This window comes from Leptopilina heterotoma, unplaced genomic scaffold, assembly GCF_015476425.1.
Source record: "Leptopilina heterotoma isolate Lh14 unplaced genomic scaffold, ASM1547642v1 Lhet_384, whole genome shotgun sequence".
NCBI classification, from domain to species: domain Eukaryota; kingdom Metazoa; phylum Arthropoda; class Insecta; order Hymenoptera; family Figitidae; genus Leptopilina; species Leptopilina heterotoma.
In genome coordinates, this window is record NW_025111057.1 from 504,863 (window position 1) to 521,742 (window position 16,880).

Sequence of the window (16,880 nt, forward strand, 5' to 3'; positions counted from 1 at the left end):
CATCTTTTGAACGACTGTAAATAAAATTTAGGCGATTTTTTAAAAACAGATGAAATTTCGACTTTCAAAAAAGTGTCCCCAAACCGTTTTTAACGATATTTCATTAAGGCGCTCGCACAGCTCTACTGCCTGCCTGCCTGCCTCCAGGTCGTCATGGTAACACATAAGAGTAAGAGAGTCAGAAAATTCAAATTAAATGTTTTTTCTCCCTTACTCTCATTGCGCCTGCCTGCGCAAGCAGGCAGTAGAGGTAAGAGAGTACCTTTATTCGACGCTTGTTAGGCAAGCTCGTGGTAAAATCTTACGTAAGAAGGGGGAGGGAGGGTCCGAGAAATCTTGATTATTTAAACAAATTAACCTAAAATTCATAATTTTTATTTATTGTAATTTTTTTCTGATGTATTTTGAGCACAAATAATGTACAGAACAATTTTTTGAATTTCAAAATAAAAAAATTTTGCAAAAATTTTTTAATACAAATATATAGAAAAATAAAATTAATTTTTTATTGTTACTTGGTATACTTCATTAAGACACTAATCACTCTCAATTATCATAATATGAGAAAAATCTGAGACATCATATGTCGTTTTCATATGAAACGCCCCAGCTATTATTTTATAAAATTGAAATGCTTTTTATTTTTTTCAGGGAGCAGGAGACGCATTTTTAGGAGCTTTTGCTTACTTCACAGCTTATCATGCGAATTTATCAATGGAGGAAATAATTAAAAGATCATGTAAAATTGCGACACAATCTGTCTTAAAGGCTGGAACTCAAATGAGTTTCCCACGAAAGAAGGATCTTCCAGCGAATTTATTTTTATGATTTTCATTAAATATGTGAGAATTTTTTCGGAATATGCATACATGCATTTGTTACAGTGTCTGTCCTTTGAATAATAACTGCTGTACAAGAATATTGTTGTGAAAAATTTTATTTCATTACGTATGAAAAAATTACATTTTCAGCTGATCAAAATTTGGAGATTCGCAAGTCTGTATTTTCTTGTCTGTGTGTTGCGAATTAAAACAAGATTAGTGTTTTCAATAATTAAATTGTTTAATGCTTTTAAAACAACATAACCTCGCCCAACGCCTCTTGCCTCCGAAATGCAAAATCCGCCCTGCTCAACAAATCCTATAACTTGACGATCACAAGAAAAGCGTACTCCACTACACTTCGGGAGACATAGTTCTTGCATTTTCCGTGCCTGAGTCTCAACAATAGACTTGTTACCTATTAAACATTTTTTCCTAATTATTTCTATCTTATTTATAAACTCTTCATCACTTTCATCACTTTCATTTCTCATACTTGATATTCGTTTCTTCATTCTCACTCTTTGCTTTCTCAACTTTTTTAAGAGCTCCAAGTGTTTCTTTCTTGAATCTAATCTTTCGTTTTCTTTCGAGTCAGACTTAAGTCTTTCCATAGGTCCCGACCACTTCCGGTTCATCTTGAAAGTTTTGAGATCATCTTCTGTCGGTAGACAAATTATGGAAAAATCGTCTGGTACACCTTTCCGTTCGATGGTTACTTTAACAGGCACCAAATAGTTGTTATGTACTTTAAACGATAAAGGCTCAATATTCGAGCATGTTTTCATCTTTAAAAATGACTTTCTCTTCCTCGGCATAAGATTATCGTTAAGATTTTGAAGTAGATCTTTGTCTCTGAGAGTGGAAAATTCTCCTTGAGCCCCCCATTCTTTTGCCAGGATTCCCCATTCACAAAGGAAGGGAGTGGTGATTGCAAATTTTGTAAAATTAACTCGTCGATTTGGTGGATTTTTAAAATAATTATCTTTGAGTAGTTGCTGCTGGTGTATTGCTTCACGTTCATAGGCTGGAGTTCCAGGATGAAAAATATCTGGTGCTGACATATTTAGTGTCTCAAAAATTAAGGATCGAGATTCTCTGAGACCTCCGGGTCTTACGCAACGGAAAATAAATGATAGCCAAAATGACAAAGCCCAATTTTGCGGTATAATTACATCGAATCCAGAAGCAAATCCTGAAAAGAAAAAATGTTTCCCATGAAGAAGAGAATTCGATAAAAAACGACCTTATCATCTGGATGCCTAATGACTTTCTGGTGCAGAATTTATAAAAAACACAATTCTTTAAACTCTTATTGTAAAAAATATATTATAAAGTAAAAATTCCTTTTGAATATTGTTACATATTACAAGAAGAGAATTAAATTTTTTTTGAGTCTTCCAAAAAGTATCTTTTATTCGGGGAGACAAATTCCGGACAACCTGCACTACCGTCCACGAGTATCAGGACGATTACAAGCGACTCTATGAAAAAACATGCCATCATTTTTTCAATCATATCTCGTAAATAAAAGGAGATACAAAAAAATCTTAAATGCGGTTAGTAAGCTGATTAAATTTAGCGTAAAATAAGCTGTCTTTAAAGTCATTTCGTTAACTATTTTTTAAGTTGTAGAGTGAGAAAGAAATAAAAAAAATTATTAAATTTTCTCATTTTTGTCTCTTGATTTCAACTTTTTAAAAAATCCAGAAAAATTTAGATAAAATTTCTCTAAAAGCACAGAAATCTTGGTTAGAATTTCAGCTTCAAAATAAGCCTTCGAAAATTTAAAAAGGTTAATCCGTCTTCGATATATCATTAAAAATGTGAAGCCGAGTTTCGACGGTTGGTTCATTGGAATTTAACTGTGACGACTCGATTCTGGCTTCGCGCGGCTGCGAATGGGAGAGAAAACAGGGATGGATTTATGCTGGGAAATAATAAATAATGATGTTTCACGAGTAATATAAAGAAACTCGAAAGTTCATCGTTCCCTGCATGAATTCGTCCCTGCTTTCTCTCCCATTCGCAGCCGCTAGAGGTAGAATCGAATCGTCACAGTGGAATTTCTATGCACCGATCGGTCGCAACACGGCTTCGCACTTTTAATAATAAATCAAAGACGGATTAACCTTTTTAGGGTTCCGTACCCGGTAGGAACCCTTTTAAAACGGTTACGGAAAATGACCATGTACCCCCCCTAACGCTCACAGTTTTTCATCTAGAGAGCTAAAAATTGGTACACGTATGTATTTTCACGCGTACACTGAGAGACCTTTGGGACTGTAGCGGAACAACGTATGTGACAGCAGCTCCACTATGGTTTTGGTGGGCTGCGGTAAAATCTTGGGCGCGTGACAGGCATGTACCCCCTCCCTAGCGCTCACAGTTTTTTACGTAGAAAGATGAAAATTGGTATGCATATGGGCAATTCCACGTGAGATTTCAGTTGACCTTTTAAAATCGGCCAAAAATATTTTTTTTCTATTCTGTATTAAAAAAAACAGATACGTATTTTTTTATCTTTTTTTTGAGGTCAAATTTTTGAGTTATGAATTTTCAAAATTTTCGTTTTTTAAATGTAGGTATATTTTTAATGTCAGATAACTCAAAAAATATTGCTTCTTTTCATTTTTTGACAAGAGAAAAAAAGTTTTGTTTATCTCTCTACTTTTGAATAATCATAACAAAATTTTTTTTTTTCATTTTTTATTAAAAAAAAAAAAATTTTATAAACAAATTAATTTTTTTTAACTTTGGGTATGATAAATTGTTAATTTTCTTTTTTTAAAACATACCTGGAAATGATAAGAAGGTTTTGCAAAAAGTTTTAGAGTGGGCCTGACAAGTTTGATGGGTCCAAAAAAATAATTAAGCTGTCCGTGCAGGTCGCACGCACGCGGCACAATGGGATTTTTTTACAATTTATTATTAAAAATTGTTTAGAGCCTACAAATTCAATAATAATCAAAATCCGATAAAATTTGTAGGCTCTAGACGATTTTTAATAGTAAATTGTAAAAAAATCCCATTATGCTGTGTGCGAGCGACCTGCACGGGCAGCTTAATTTTTTTGTTTAATCCCATCAAACTTGTCAGGCCCACTCTGAAACTTTTTGCAAAACCTTCTTATCATTTCCAGGTATGTTTTAAAAAAAGAAAATTAAAAATTTATCATACCCAAAGTTAAAAAAAATTAATTTGTTTATAAAATTTTTTTATTTTTTTAATAAAAAATAAAAAAAAAATTTTTTTGTTATGATTATTCAAAAGTAGAGAGATAAACAAAACTTTTTATCTCTTGTCAAAAAATGAAAAGAAGCAATATTTTTTGAGATATCTGACATTAAAACTATATCTTCATTTATAAAACGAAAATTTTGAAAATTCATAACTCAAAAATTTGGCCTTCAAAAAAATAATAAAAAAATACGTATCTGTTTTTTTTCAATACAGAATAGAAAAAAAATATTTTTGGCCGATTTTAAGAGGTCGACTGAAATCTCACGTGGAATTGCCCATATGTATTTTCAAAAATGGATTACAGGAAAAATATAGCGAACATATTTGGTATTGATCTTCATAGTGTTTTCAGCGAAAACCTTGAAAATTTTGAAAATTTAGAAGAAAGTACCCCCCCCCCTGGCGCCTACAGTTTTTTACCTAGAGAGCTGAAAATTGGCATACTTATGTATTTTTTTACGTAGATTACAGGAAAAATATAGCGGAAGTGATTAGAATTGATCTTCATGATGTTTTCATCGAAAAACTAAAATCTCTTTTTGCAAGCTCGAAAATTCTTTAACCCTTGCTGGTTCTCACAATTCTTAACCTAGTGGACTGGCGTATGTTATAAATTTTTATTTATTTTTTCGTGCAGATTTCAACAAACATACAAAAAAAATTAGTGGAGTTCATCTTCATATTTTTTTCGCGAAAAACTAAAAAATGTTTTCACTTTAGAAAAAAAGTGTGTACCCCCCCCCCTTGGTTTTCACAATTATTGGCCTATTGGACTATAGTTTTGCTTAATTTATGAATTTTCATGTGTAGATTTCAGGAAAAATAGACCGAACATGATTGAATTTTATCTTCATATTTTTTTTAGCGAAAAACTCAAAGTTTTTAAAAATTTCGTCAAAAAAGCGTGTTTTTTACCCTAGCGCCTACAGTTTTATCTGAAGAGATGAAAATTGGTTATTTATTTATTTTCACCTGTAGATTACAGAAAAAACACAGCGAAAAATATTGGAGTTGATCTTTATATTTTTCTCATCAAAAAAGCAGAAGTTTTAAACGAGGGTTCGGAACCCTCGGTTTTAGTACGAGTTCTACTCGCACTTGTCCGGTTTTTAATTTTCGAAGGCTTATTTTACATATAAAATTCTAACGAAGATTTTTGTGTTTTTAAAAAAATTTTATCTAAATTTTTCTAGATTTTTAAAAAATTGAAATCAAGAGACAAAAATGAGAAAATTTGATAATTTTGTTTATTTATTTCTCACTCTACAACTAAAAAATAGTTAGCGAAATGACTTCAAAGACGGCTTATTTTACGCAAAATTTAATAACCTTTCTAAGCGTATTTAAGTTGTTTTTGTATCTCCTTTTATGGATATAGTTCCGAAAAAAATCGGAGGGCGGACGTTTTCGGAACTACACGCCTTTTTATTTCTGAGATATGATTGAAAAAGTGATGGCATGTTTTTCCATAGAGTCGTGTGTAATCGTCCTGATACTCGTGGACGATAGTGTATGATGTTCACCCTAAAGATCAGATGCACAATACCTGAAGTTTGGCATTATTTTTAAACGTTAAAACGCAATTTCAAAATTTGTCAATGGACATTTCTTATCCCTTAGAAATCGCTCTTTCAAATGGCGTATCGAAAGAAGGAAAATCAATTATTTTTTAAATCTATGACCAGAAAGTCCATTTAAAGAAAAACTGTAAAATTTGTTTTTTGAAAACAGCCACGTAAACGAATTTTTCTTAGACTTTGTATAAAGCATGGATTTTACACTTGTTTATCATAATTTTCGTGTTCTCAACACTAAAAAATTTGAGGTTAACCTCTGAGATATGTATTGCACGAAGTAATGTATTGTCATGATTTTGAACACAATTTCAAAAAATTAATTAAATACATTTTTTAATATAATATAAATATTGAAAAAACTTTATCATTAATTTTTACATCTTTTTTCAATGTTTTTTTCTTTTAATAAAATAAATATATAGGGTAAATGTGGGTATTATCGAGGAATTTTGTATAAGTCATACTTCCAAGTGGTTTAAAAATTATAAATGAATATATATGGATTTGTTTTTTATTCTAAATGAATATTTAAGCTTTGTTAAATTTGTTTCTTTAAAAAAAAATTGACAATGTTATAGAAAATAGTTTTAATATTTAAATAAATGATTAAATAGAAGACTCATATATGCTTGTAATCTCGCGGGACTTATTATGACTTGAGGGTATTATCGCGTGGCAAATATCGTGGATGAGCGTATTATGGTGTGCTAAAAATTGCGGATAACTAATTTATTGCTTTTTGTATTTTTTTAATAGTTACTTAATTAAAATATCGTAACTGTAAAAAATTAAAAGGAATAATAATAGTTTTTAAAAATAAAAATACCCGTCACGGTGGTCTTCAAGCACTTTTAGGTTTACCTAAAATGAGTCAAAATTGTGCTAACGCAGTTTTATCTGGAATCGTCCCAAGATTCCAAATTTTCATTTCCAAAAATCGTAGCTGATTCTTTTTTCGAAAAAAACATGGGTGTACTTCCGAAAAGCGCATACCTCGGATTTTAATGAAAGTTGGTATACTTAGGTAATTTTGTGCCCTGATTACGAAAATCATAGTGAAAATTGGCGCAAATAAGGTTATCATGGTGAAAACCATAAAAAACACCATAAAAATGTGGTTTTTGCATTTAACTCCTAAAAAACACGGAATTTGAAAAAATATTCTTAACAAAAGATGTAGGTCTTAACAAAACACATCTTTTTTGTAGAATACATTTTTGTCCAATTGTGATTAGTTCACGAGAAAAACGTTAAAAACCATAAAATACCATAAAATTGTCTAGAATACAAATTGTAATAAAACAGAATTAATCTTAAAGAAAAACAGTATCATTTATGTAATTCAGGGCGCTGATCCAGAAAATCGCATTGAAAATTTTCGAAAATAAAAATTTTATGGTAAAAACCATAAAAAACATAATAAAATTGATTTTTTTGCATTTAATTCCTAAAAAATACAGAATTCTCGCTGTTTTGTAATAGAACGGGGGTCAAATTGACTTTCTAGTTGGTACTAGAAGGTGACCAACCCAGACCCGAGCCCCCTCCAACATTTTTAAAAAAAGCTTTTTTTTAAAGTGCCTTGTGGAGCGGAAACCACAGAGGCGGGCGAAGCCCGCCTCCCCCCGTGTTCCCTCGCTGTTCTGTAATAGAACGGGGGTCAATTTGACTTTCTAGTTGGTACTAGAAGGTGACCAACCCAGACCCGAGCCCCCTCCAACATTTTAAAAAAAAGCTTTTTTTTAAAGTGCCTTGTGGAGCGGAAACCACAGAGGCGGGCGAAGCCCGCCTCCCCCCGTGTTCCCTCGCTGTTCTGTAATAGAACGGGGGTCAAATTGACTTTCTAGTTGGTACTAGAAGGTGACCAACCCAAACCCGAGCCCCCTCCAACATTTTTAAAAAAAGCTTTTTTTTAAAGTGCCTTGTGGAGCGGAAACCACAGAGGCGGGCGAAGCCCGCCTCCCCCCGTGTTCCCTCGCTGTTCTGTAATAGAACGGGGGTCAATTTGACTTTCTAGTTGGTACTAGAAGGTGACCAACCCAGACCCGATCCCCCTCCAACATTTTTAAAAAAAGCTTTTTTTTAAAGTGCCTTGTGGAGCGGAAACCACAGAGGCGGGCGAAGCCCGCCTCCCCCCGTGTTCCCTCGCTGTTCTGTAATAGAACGGGGGTCAAATTGACTTTCTAGTTGGTACTAGAAGGTGACCAACCCAGACCCGAGCCCCCTTCAACGTGTTCCAAAAAAAGTTGTATGATTGAGTGATTAAAAGATGAAATGATTGAATTATTGAATGATTAAAAGATTGAACGATTGATTAAAAGATCGAAAGATTGAAGGATTGATTAAAAGATTGAAAGATAGAATGATTGAATGATTGAGAGGTTCACTTTTTCATATCATTGGCGAACTCGCCTGCGGCTCATCTTCGTCTCATCTGCATCGCACTTCTGGCAGCTCGGAGGTACCTACGCGTTTCCAAAAGTTTTTGATTAACTATTGTAATGTTAAGATCCAAGGATCGTTATCTAATTATTTTTATGACAAAACCATGTTGATATCATTTTCTTCTGCACAAATTTTGTTTCTTTTTCTTTGATCTGCAACAAGGCAAAAATCATTACTCCTTTGAAGGTTGTTTAATGTTGGCTACTATCGACTGAAACAGTTAATCAGATCACATTGGCTTTATCACGCTTTTTATTGATATTTTTTTTCTACAGTACAGTATGGATGGTACTTTTAATTTGTTTCGTCTAAGCTTATTGCTTTCAACACGAGAAAAAGCATTGCAATGGTTGCGCGATATTGAGCTCATTCCTGCAACAAAATTTTGTTCCAAACATAAGAAAGTGATGACACTTTACGAATCTCGATTGTGTTGTGGACAATTTGTTTGCCAAAAAAAAGATCGATACAATCATAATGAGACTGTCGCTAAAAATACATGGTTTGAAAGGTGCCATGTTTCTGCGGCAACATGTATTTTTATAACATACTGCTTTGCCGTAAACATGTCCTTTGAACAAACCATACGGGAAAGCAGTATAATTGAAAATCAAACGGTTTCGTCAGAAACGATTGCTGACAGGTTTTCATTCTGCCGCGAGGTGTGCTTCATAGCACTAGACGTCGATTTTGAGACGGAAGAAAAAATTGGTGGAGTTGGACGAGTGCAAAATTGGTCGGCGTAAGTATCAACGTGGACGAGTTGTTGAAGGATCTTGGATTCTTGGGTTCATTCAACGTGATAATCCTTCCAAGTACAGATTGGAAATTTGTCCCGATAACAAGCGTGACAGTGCAACATTACTGCAATTAATAAAAAAGCATGTTGTTATTGGGACAACTATGGGGCCGTCCATAAACCACGTGGACAATTTTTCACCAATTTTTGACCCCCCCCCGCCCCCGTTGTGGACAGTCGTGGACATTTGTCAAACCCCCTCCCCCCTATACAATTGTCCACGTGGATATTGCAAATTAAAAAAATAAGTTTTTTTTACTCCTGTATGTTAAAAAATAAAAAAGATTATTTAATGTCAGTAAAGTAAGGGAAATGTCAGGAAAAAATTTTGTCGGGGAAATTAAGAAAATTGTGACTTTTTTCGACTCATTTAAAATAATTGCGACAAAATACCACAATTTTTAGTAAAAAAAAAAAAGTACAAGTTATTTTGATTTTTATAATGTGAAAAATAACTATAATTAGGGTGGCCGCTGGACCGGGAAAACCGGGAAATGACAATGAATTTTGAACTTGACCGGGATTTTGGATTTTTTTTTAAAAACACACATTATTTTGTGAGAAAAAATAAAAATATTTATTTCAAGACTTAGGTATTAACTATATTTCATTAAAAAAGATTGAACGATCTTCTATAAAATCTATTTATATTTTGTCAGAGAATTTTATAAAAAGTACTATAAAAATATTCAATTTCTAGAATTTATAAGAAAATTATGAATTTTGCTGTCCAACGTAACAGATTTAGAAAAAGAAAATATTAAATTTAATTTTAAATTCTTTCTATTTCTAACAATAATTAAACAAAATATAATTTTAATTAAACTTGTCAAAAAAATTTCAATGAGAAAAAATTTCACATCGTATAGAATAGTGAAAAATAAATCAATTTAAAAATTTTTTTGCAATAATATTATAACAAAACAAATAAGAATTATTAAAAATTTGAACTAATTAGAACAAAAGTGATACGAAATTTATAAAAATTAATTTTAGAATAATAAATAATGTATATAAAAATAAATAAAATTTCTTTTTTTAGAAAATAAATTTTTAAAAAATCGTATTTTGCATTAATATCAATTAGTTTTTTTTGCAATTATTGATAAGCAAACTTTTCTGTATTTTAGAATGTTAAATTAATAATTATTAGGGGAGACTGGGGCGAAAAGTTAAATTGTGAAAACAGTTCAAATTCATTATCTTTCGAACGGAAATAGTTAGAGCATTGCAATTTTAATTATAGAAGGGTGTTATCACCCTAAATAAATGTCCGGAGTTATGTAACATTCTGCTAATTTTTGTGGTGTCCATATTTAAATTTTTTTTTCACCCTACTTTTGAAAATTTTTTCGTAAAAGAAAATATCAACTTTTAAGTATATTTTTTGCATTTATTTTCACGGCGATTTTTTTACTTCATTATTTGGGTCCCCTGAAGAGATACCTAAAGGTATTTGCTAAATATCTTTAGTCAGATTTTTTATATTTGTTGTTAAAGCCAAAAACGCACCCTGGGGCGAAAAGTTAAATAATGGGTGGGGCGAAAAGTTAAATGTATTTTTACATGTTATTAAAAATTTTTTTTTATTTTTCGTTTTTTTGGGTTTATTTGTTTAAAAATGATTTATTTGACATTAGGCAAGTACTCTATCAAAAAACAAGACCGCTCACGTGAAATAAACCAAAGAAAATTTTTTTTTTTTTGAAATTTCAATTTATTAACTTTATAACTATTCTAAAGCTTTTGTTAAGTAAACAAAGATCTTTTATTAACGAAATTACTTGTTTACGTATACTTTAACTTATCTACTACTTAACACCTATCAGAAAATAGTTTTAGTAGGCTAAAAATAGAATTTAACTTTTTGCCCCAGCCATTTAACTTTTCGCCCCAGCATGGGGCGAAAAGTTAAAAAAAACAAAATTTTCAAAAAAGGACAAAACATGTATTTTTTGCGAAAATATCAGGAACTTTTTTATTGAAAGTTGTAGAGGACAAGTTGCCCTACAATATTGATGTATAAATATTTACATCTAAGCGGATTATATTGTCTAAAAAAAATCATTTATGCAAAATTTAACTTTTCGCCCCAGTCTCCCCTATAGATTGAATTTTAAAAAATTTCAAATTTAAGTTTTAGAAAAGTTGAATTTTAAAAGATTTTAATTAAAAATTCTGAATAAGTCAGTTTTTAAAAATATTTTTATTCACATTTTTTTCAAATTAGTTATGTTTTTAAATATGTACCTAATATTTAATTGAAAAATTTTTAAATTATTCAAAATTTCATGAAATTGTCTTGTAAACAAGTGGATTTTAGAAATATTTTAGTTATTTCTAGAATATAATTGAATTGAAATTTTGAAAATAATTGTTAATAAGTTACAGTAGCAATTCTTAAAAATTATTCAAATTTAAAGGATTTAAAATTTGAATTTTTTTTAAATTTGAATACCTACTATATGGAAAAATAATGGATAATAATTAAATATTTATTTCAAAAAATCTATTTAAGTTCAAAATTATTTTTAGAGTAAACTAAAATATTTTTAGGTTTTAGGAAAAAGTCAAAGTTTTGTCTAAAAATCAGGAAATTCTTTCAATCTTTCATGGAATAATTTATTTTCAGAGTTATTATTTATGACCGGGAAAAATAATTTATGACCGGGAAATGACCGTGAATTTTTTTTTACAAAAAAATGGCCACCCTGTATAAACAAATCTTTTTGAATAGTTGAAATTTTGTAAAATTTAATTGAAAATAATTAATTTATTTTAAGTCTTTCGTTACAATTTTTGTAGAATAAAAAATCTTTAAAGGTATAAATTTAAAAATGAAAATTAATGAAAATTAGCTTCTAATTTTTTAAAATTCAATATTCTCAATTACATATTTTCAAAAATTCAAATATATACAAAAAAATAACATTTTAAAATTATTTTTAACATTTTAGAGGAAACAATCATGTTAAAAATTTTTAATTAAAATTTATCAATCAAATTCAAAAATAATTTAAAAATATAACAGAATTTTAGAAGAACTTTCGGAAAATTATTTAAATTAATTGATTCAAAGACGAAGGTTTAGTTGCCCAGTAAAAAAAAGTATTGGAAGAGAGCGAATAGTATTGGCGGTGAGTTTCTGACAATATGTTTTCGCGTGAAAACCGTATTAGCAGAAACTCACCGACAATACTATTCGCTCTCTTCCAATACTTTTTTTTTACTGGGTGGAAATTGTAGAAAATAATTGAATTCAGGAAGGGTTATAATTGTCATTTTAAAAAATAATTAAAATCATAAATGTTACTCATTTTCCGTAAACATTCATATTTTCCTGTAAAAAGAATTTTGTCAGGGAAATTAATTTTAATATCAGTAAATTGTCAGGGAAATTGATTAACTGAAACTTATGATCATTCTGATTAAGCTTAAGATATCTTTTTTGGAAATATCTTTGATTATATGTCCACGTTGACATTTGCTTTAACACCCCCCCTCCCCTTCGTGGACAAACGTGGACTTTTGATTCACCCCCCCGCCCCCCCAAATGTGTCCACGTGGTTTATGGACGGCCCCTATCCATACTGACTGTTGGAAGGGTTATACTGAACTCAAGAATCATGGTTATGATCACGATACAGTCAATCACTCGATTGAATTCGTTAACTGCGAAACCGACTTTAAAAAATTAAATTTTAATTAATTTTCAAATAAATTATTATTATAAATTGTAGATTAAACATAAATATTAAAACATTCTCTTTCATTTTATTTAATTTCCAGACTTGTGTTATTCAAAATGCTTAATGTAACACCTTATTATTTTTATGTTTTTAAACAATACTTGGATTTTCTATTTTTATTATTAATAAATTAAAAATAATCTAGGAATATTATGAGAAATAAAGCTCATTTTCTAGTATTTATAATTATATTATTTATTTATATAAAAATACACTATCTTTTCTTTACGTAGAGGTGATATAATAATTAAATTTAAAGGAAACATTAATATTTAAGTTTGTGAAAAAATTTACTGTTTCACAGTCGTCGTTTACGTTAACTTAAAAAAAATTTTATTTTGCGTTGAAATTGTGAACAATAAAAGAGCAGTTGTTAAAAACTGTTTCTCCTTTTTTCGGTGAAAAGTGATAGAATAATTAAATTTAAAGGAAACAATTGTATTTAATTTTGTGAAAAAATTTACTGTTTTACAGTCGTTTACGTTAACTTAAAAAAAATTTTGTTACTTTGCGTTGAAATTGTGTACAACAAAAGAGCAGTTGTTAAAAACGGTTTCTCCATTTTTCGGTGAAAAGTTGACAGTTTTCGAGGTTGATGCGCCGATATTTATTTCATTGCTGTTAATCAGTTTCTGACGTTTAGGATTTTCATTATTTTCTGGTGGCATGTGTAGTGTTTTTGCAGAAGTGAAGCCTACTGAAGAGGATATTATTTTACTTAATTTCGCTTTATTTTGGATAGATTCTTCAATATATCCTTCTGCAACACGACTTGATTTCCATCCTCCTAGACGTTTAACTGCGAGTAAGTCGGCTCCTGAATCAGCAACCATTGTTGCAGAGGTACGACGAAAGGCGTGTCCTGTATAGAGCTCGGGTTCTTTTAAATTTAAATATTTTGCGATCTCCTTAGGCATACTTTGAAATTTATTTTTTCCAATTGGTTGAACCGTGCATTTCCCTTTGTCGTATCTAAGAAAAAATCTGTCGGTGGTTGCTGTAGAAGGTCGCAAATTCCAATATTTATTAACAGTTTCAGTAAACACCATATCAATAACGAATTTTCGCGCTGTTTTCGTTTTTGTATCCGATAGATTAACCGCCAGCAGATCGCCATGCTTCGAAATGTCATCTACTTTTATTTTAACAAGCTCAATGCCACGACAGGCTCCGGAAATTCCAAAAATGAGAGCAACCTGTGTATAAATAAAAAAAAAGACATTAAAGAAGGATGTTTAATACAGTAACAATTATAACTACAAAAATAAGAAAATATAAATTTAAAATCAATTTTAACTTATCAAAAAAATATTAAAACTTAAAAACAACAACAAATAAAACTGTCTTCGATCATTTTCCACGAATAGAAAATTATTTATAACTTTAAGTATACAAATAATAATAACATCAAGACATAAACAAAAGTTAACGATACACTATTATAAAAATAATTACCTTCATTGCTAAATAGATATTGTCAGGCGCATCACTTAAAAATTTATTCACTTCTTCATTTGTAAGTACTTTCGATTTTTTGCTGACAAATCCTGATGAATTATTTCTTAAAAAAGCATTTAATTGAGCATATTTGCTGATATCAATTCCTTCTTTAACATTTATCACGCTTCTGATCATTGAATAGAAATTCCAAAGACTTGTAGGCTTATATTTTTTACTTAAATGGTTGAAATAAGCCATCAATACAGTTTCACTTGATGAATTAGTTCCGAAAGTTTCTCGCCAAGTTACAAATTTCGAATAAGTTTCCTCGTAGTGGCCTTTTGATTTTTGAGGCAATAAATTCTGCAGTGCCTCTTCTGCAGCTTTACATAATTCGGCAGGTAGCATTTCATCGTCGTTATGATTATTTTTATTCATTATCTCAAAGAATAATTGCACTGAGTCGTGACTATAATACACTGTATACACAGAATCTTAGGTTAGGTTATTTGACAGTAGAGTTGGTTGCCAGGGACCCTCACTAAGCGCGAATGCGCATGCGCATGTATTTGGTGAAAGTCCCTGAGAACTGTGCGTCTGATAGCATCTAGTTACATTACATCCTACTTTTGTACAGAAATAGTAACATTATAACCCGGTTATTGGGTCTATAATGTAACTAGGGTCTATAATGTAACTAACACGAAATAAAGTGTACTCCCCTCCAGCATTACTCGCACCGGGCTATAATAAGTAACTTACAACCTGCAAAACAGGTGGCGTAAAGTGCGTATTACAGTGCTGTGTTGCATAAAAAAACATTAATAAGTTATAGACAATTTTATGGTATTTTATGGTTTTTAACGTTTTTTTCGTGAACTAATCACAATTGGACAAAAATGTATTCTACAAAAAAGATGTGTTTTGTTAAGATCTACATCTTTTGTTAAGAATATTTTTTCAAATTCCGTGTTTTTTAGGAGTTAAATGAAAAACCACATTTTTATGGTGTTTTTTATGGTTTTCACCATGATAACCTTATTTGCGCAAATTTTCACTATGATTTTCGTAATCAGGGCACAAAATTACGTAAGTATACCCACTTTTATTAAAATCTGAGGTATGCGCTTTTCGGAAGTTTATCCAAAAACATATATATAGAGTAATGTCACCTTGAGTGGACCGCCTACGCTTTTTTTCTAAAAAATTCTTTATGAAAGCAAATTAATCGGAGGTTTCTATTCCAAGCTTTAGTTTAAATCCCTAGATAAGTGTTTATACCATAATAGCTTTGATTTTTTTATTGGAAAAAACAATTGACTTTTAAAAAAATCTAATTTTTAAGGAATGAAAAAAGTTTCACCTTAAGTGGACCACTCCTTAAAAATTGTAAAAGTTATTCTAAATTCTTTAATGTATTTAATATTTCTGATATATTGAAACAAAATTTATGCTTATGCAGCTTCAGACCATGTATGTGTCGCAATGTTTACAAGTGAAACCATTTTTAATAATTTTGTCACATATCACATCAATATCACAAAAAAATTAATAAAGAACATAAATCATAGTTTCAAACTAATTTATTGTCAATTTATATCTAAAAAATGTTAAACTGACATTAAAAATGGAAAAAACAGGCAGTCCACTCATGGTCAGGCCCGTAGCCAGAAATTTATTTCGGGGGGGTCCAAGTTTGAAATCAAAATTTTTTTCGAGGGATAGTCTATGGTTAAAATAAAAATATAAATATCAATATAAAAATTTCGGGGGCAGGGCCCCCTGGGCCCCCCTCTGGCTACGTGCCTGCTCATGGTTATAAACAGTGGTCCACTCATGGTGACAAACAACTTTTTATGGCAGCCATCACAATTTTTTTTTAGTCAAAATTATCACTAAATTAAACTAAGACAATCAATTTCAATGTCCAAAGTAGTAGGAAAAAAATAAGTTACCTTTTAAAACTTAAATTTTACACTACTTTTACACTTCCAAATCACTTTACTCATTGAAAGAGCGACTTCTTTTTTGGTTTGTGTTCTCAAAAATGCGTTACATCAAACGGTAACGTATATGATTATCGCGGAACTTAATTTCTTACGGTTTCTAGGTGCGGTGCTGCTATTCGCACTATTTATTTCACGTTTCCGCTGTCAGATAACTTAAAAGCTCAGGCGGTCCACTCAAGGTGACATTACCCTATGGGAAATTCCACGTGAGATTTTAGTCGATAGTGGGATTTTTTTACAATTAACTTTTTAAAACTATCTACAGCGTAGACCCTTTAATTTAAAACAAAGAACACAAATAGATTAAAATTTATACGCTGCAGACAGTTCTAAAAAGTTAATTGTAAAAATATCCCATGTGATGCTTGCAAGTGATTTTTGAAAATGTTTTAAAACTCATTTAACACATCAGGCCCATTTCGGGACTTTTTGGAAACTCTCCTCTATATTATAAGGTATAAATAAATTTTAAAAAAAATTTTTAAAATCCGGCCCAAAGTTAAAAACAATTAATTTGTTTATAAAAAAAAATTTTTGTTTACATTTCTTAAAACTCGAAAGAAAACTAAAACTTTCATTTTTGACAACTTTTTCCTAAACTCAATATTTTCGGAATTATAAGCTACTGAATATAAGTCTACAATTACAAGTCAAAAATTTCGAAAATTCATAACTCGAAAATTTGTACAATTAAACAAAAATAAAAAAATACGAATCTAATTTGTTTCGATACAGAATAGAAAAAAAATATTTTTTGGCCGATTTTAAGAGATGGACTTAAATCTCACGTGGAATTG

General features: G+C 30.6%; 2 protein-coding genes across 3 annotated transcripts in view; one reads left to right on the forward strand and one right to left on the reverse strand.

Moving 5' to 3' along the window:
• LOC122505982 (ribokinase-like) overlaps positions 1-919 on the forward strand; it is a 182,393-nt gene extending 181,474 nt beyond the window's left edge. For both annotated transcript variants that reach the window (XM_043617911.1, XM_043617912.1), the window contains one exon: positions 652-919. In XM_043617911.1, coding sequence (XP_043473846.1) covers positions 652-828 — 177 coding nt within the window. In that variant the 3' untranslated portion in view covers positions 829-919. The remainder of the gene's footprint in view (positions 1-651) is intronic.
• A 2-nt stretch (positions 920-921) lies between these two features.
• The window catches only part of LOC122505976 (ribonucleases P/MRP protein subunit POP1), a 103,124-nt gene continuing 87,165 nt past the window's right edge, over positions 922-16,880 (reverse strand). The window contains exon 3 of the mRNA XM_043617901.1: positions 922-2,016. Coding sequence (XP_043473836.1) covers positions 968-2,016 — 1,049 coding nt within the window. The 3' untranslated portion in view covers positions 922-967. The remainder of the gene's footprint in view (positions 2,017-16,880) is intronic.